General features: G+C 47.5%; 1 protein-coding gene across 1 annotated transcript in view; it reads right to left on the bottom strand.

The window, feature by feature from the left end:
• Window positions 1-1,439, bottom strand: part of MINDY4 (MINDY lysine 48 deubiquitinase 4) — a 76,579-nt gene extending 75,140 nt beyond the window's left edge. Inside the window, exon 1 of the mRNA XM_075214434.1 lies at window positions 1,377-1,439. Within this exon, the coding sequence (XP_075070535.1) occupies window positions 1,377-1,439 (63 nt within the window). The remainder of the gene's footprint in view (window positions 1-1,376) is intronic.
• Between the last annotated feature and the right edge of the window lie 210 nt (window positions 1,440-1,649).

Here is a 1,649-nt window from a genome sequence, read left to right as displayed (position 1 = left end):
TAAAACAAACAAAATAAAAACTTACCAATGTGCACAGCGCCGGGACCCAACATCCTTTGACATTCAGTGACAAGCTGCGTGAGGGAGGAGGATGCTGGGTCCCGGCGCCGCTCGGATTGGTAAGTTTTTGTTTTGTTTGTTTTTTCTCTGGCTGGCCGCGGCAGATGGGGCAGAGTGAGAGGGAGCGTGGCAAAGGGCAGAGGAGGGGGACAGCGTGACAGAGGGCAGAGGAGGGGGACAGCGTGAGAGGGGGCAGTGTGAGAGGGCAGAGGGTGCAGCGTGACAGAGGGCAGAGGAGGGGGACAGCGTGACAGAGAGCAGAAGGGGCAGTGTGAGAGAGGGCAGAGTGTCTGGATGCAGAGGGAATATTTTTGCATACAACTAAATAAGTATTTCTGTCCTGACCTAAATTCTTATTACATTTTTTTGACCCAACTACTTCTAAAACAGGACTGCTCAGTAATTATTTTGGAGAGGTGCCTTGAAAAAATTATGGACACTCTAAGGGTGCCGCGAACTGCAAAAGTGGGAACCACTGAGCTACAGGAACCCGAGCAGCATTCAAGAGCGTATCTGCGGAATTGTAATTTAGGTCATCAGACCTATTTACAAAGTTGACCTGTATAAAGAATAGTGCGTGTGACAGGAAGCTGATCGGTGCACATACAGGCAGACGATGAACATAAACCCTGCAGCTAATACACGCAGGGCACAGCCACAGTACATATTATTATATATCACTTTTACACAGTGTTATACAGTTGTGTTGTTGCTGTGTGTGGGGCAGTCATTTTTCTGCTTTACACAGGACAGTCCCATTTTTAGGAACAATCCCGTTTTTTTAGCCAGCAAAATGATACCATTTAAGTGGTTCAGAAGCAAAATGCTTTTTTTTTTTAACAAATTAAATTAAAACTTTTAAATGGCAAAGTACAACAATGACATTACAATCTGTCAGCACCACAGCCAGGGAAGTGTCAGTGAGTTTATGTCACCTGGAATGTTATTATTAAGAACAATATTTATTATTTTCTTATTATTATTTGTTTTCCTCCCATCTTCCCAGTCACTTTATGATGACAAAGGAAATAATCCCAGTTACATCATCTGCAGCACACAGACATCTCTTTGTTGCTTTGTCATTTACAGACTGTGGCTCTGCGGGTGCTGTGGGACTACAAGTCCCAGCATGCCTTCCCGTGATATCCTGGGACTTGTAGTTCCATAGCTGGAGAGACAGAGGCTGCCCGCGGACTATGAGTTTTCCTACTGAGAGAAACGGGCACAAGAGCTTGCAATCTAATAGCTGCGGCCCCTAAACCGGCCGCCCTCCTCCCCTACAGTGCACGCATGTGTCATACATGTGTCATACATACCTTCCTGCTGAGGAACTCTCTCACCAGAGACGAGGCTACGGCTTCTATCAGGCTGACGTCCATGACGGGGGACGGTGCGAGGCCCAGGCCCTGTTAGGCCCGGTTGCCATGGGGCGGCGGCGGTTGCTATGGTAACTGCAGGCAGGAGGGTGGAGGGGGGTGCAGGGAATGGCTGGAAGTGTTCACTCCAAAAATGTCTCTCACACATTCCCCCTGACACTGCATGGAGTTATATACTGGAGGGTGTGTCACTCTGTACTCAATATATATATA

This window comes from Mixophyes fleayi, chromosome 5 (assembly GCF_038048845.1).
Source record: "Mixophyes fleayi isolate aMixFle1 chromosome 5, aMixFle1.hap1, whole genome shotgun sequence".
In the NCBI taxonomy this organism is placed as follows: domain Eukaryota; kingdom Metazoa; phylum Chordata; class Amphibia; order Anura; family Limnodynastidae; genus Mixophyes; species Mixophyes fleayi.
Note: the sequence above shows the minus strand (reverse complement) of the source record. Positions and strands in the feature narration are given on the sequence as shown.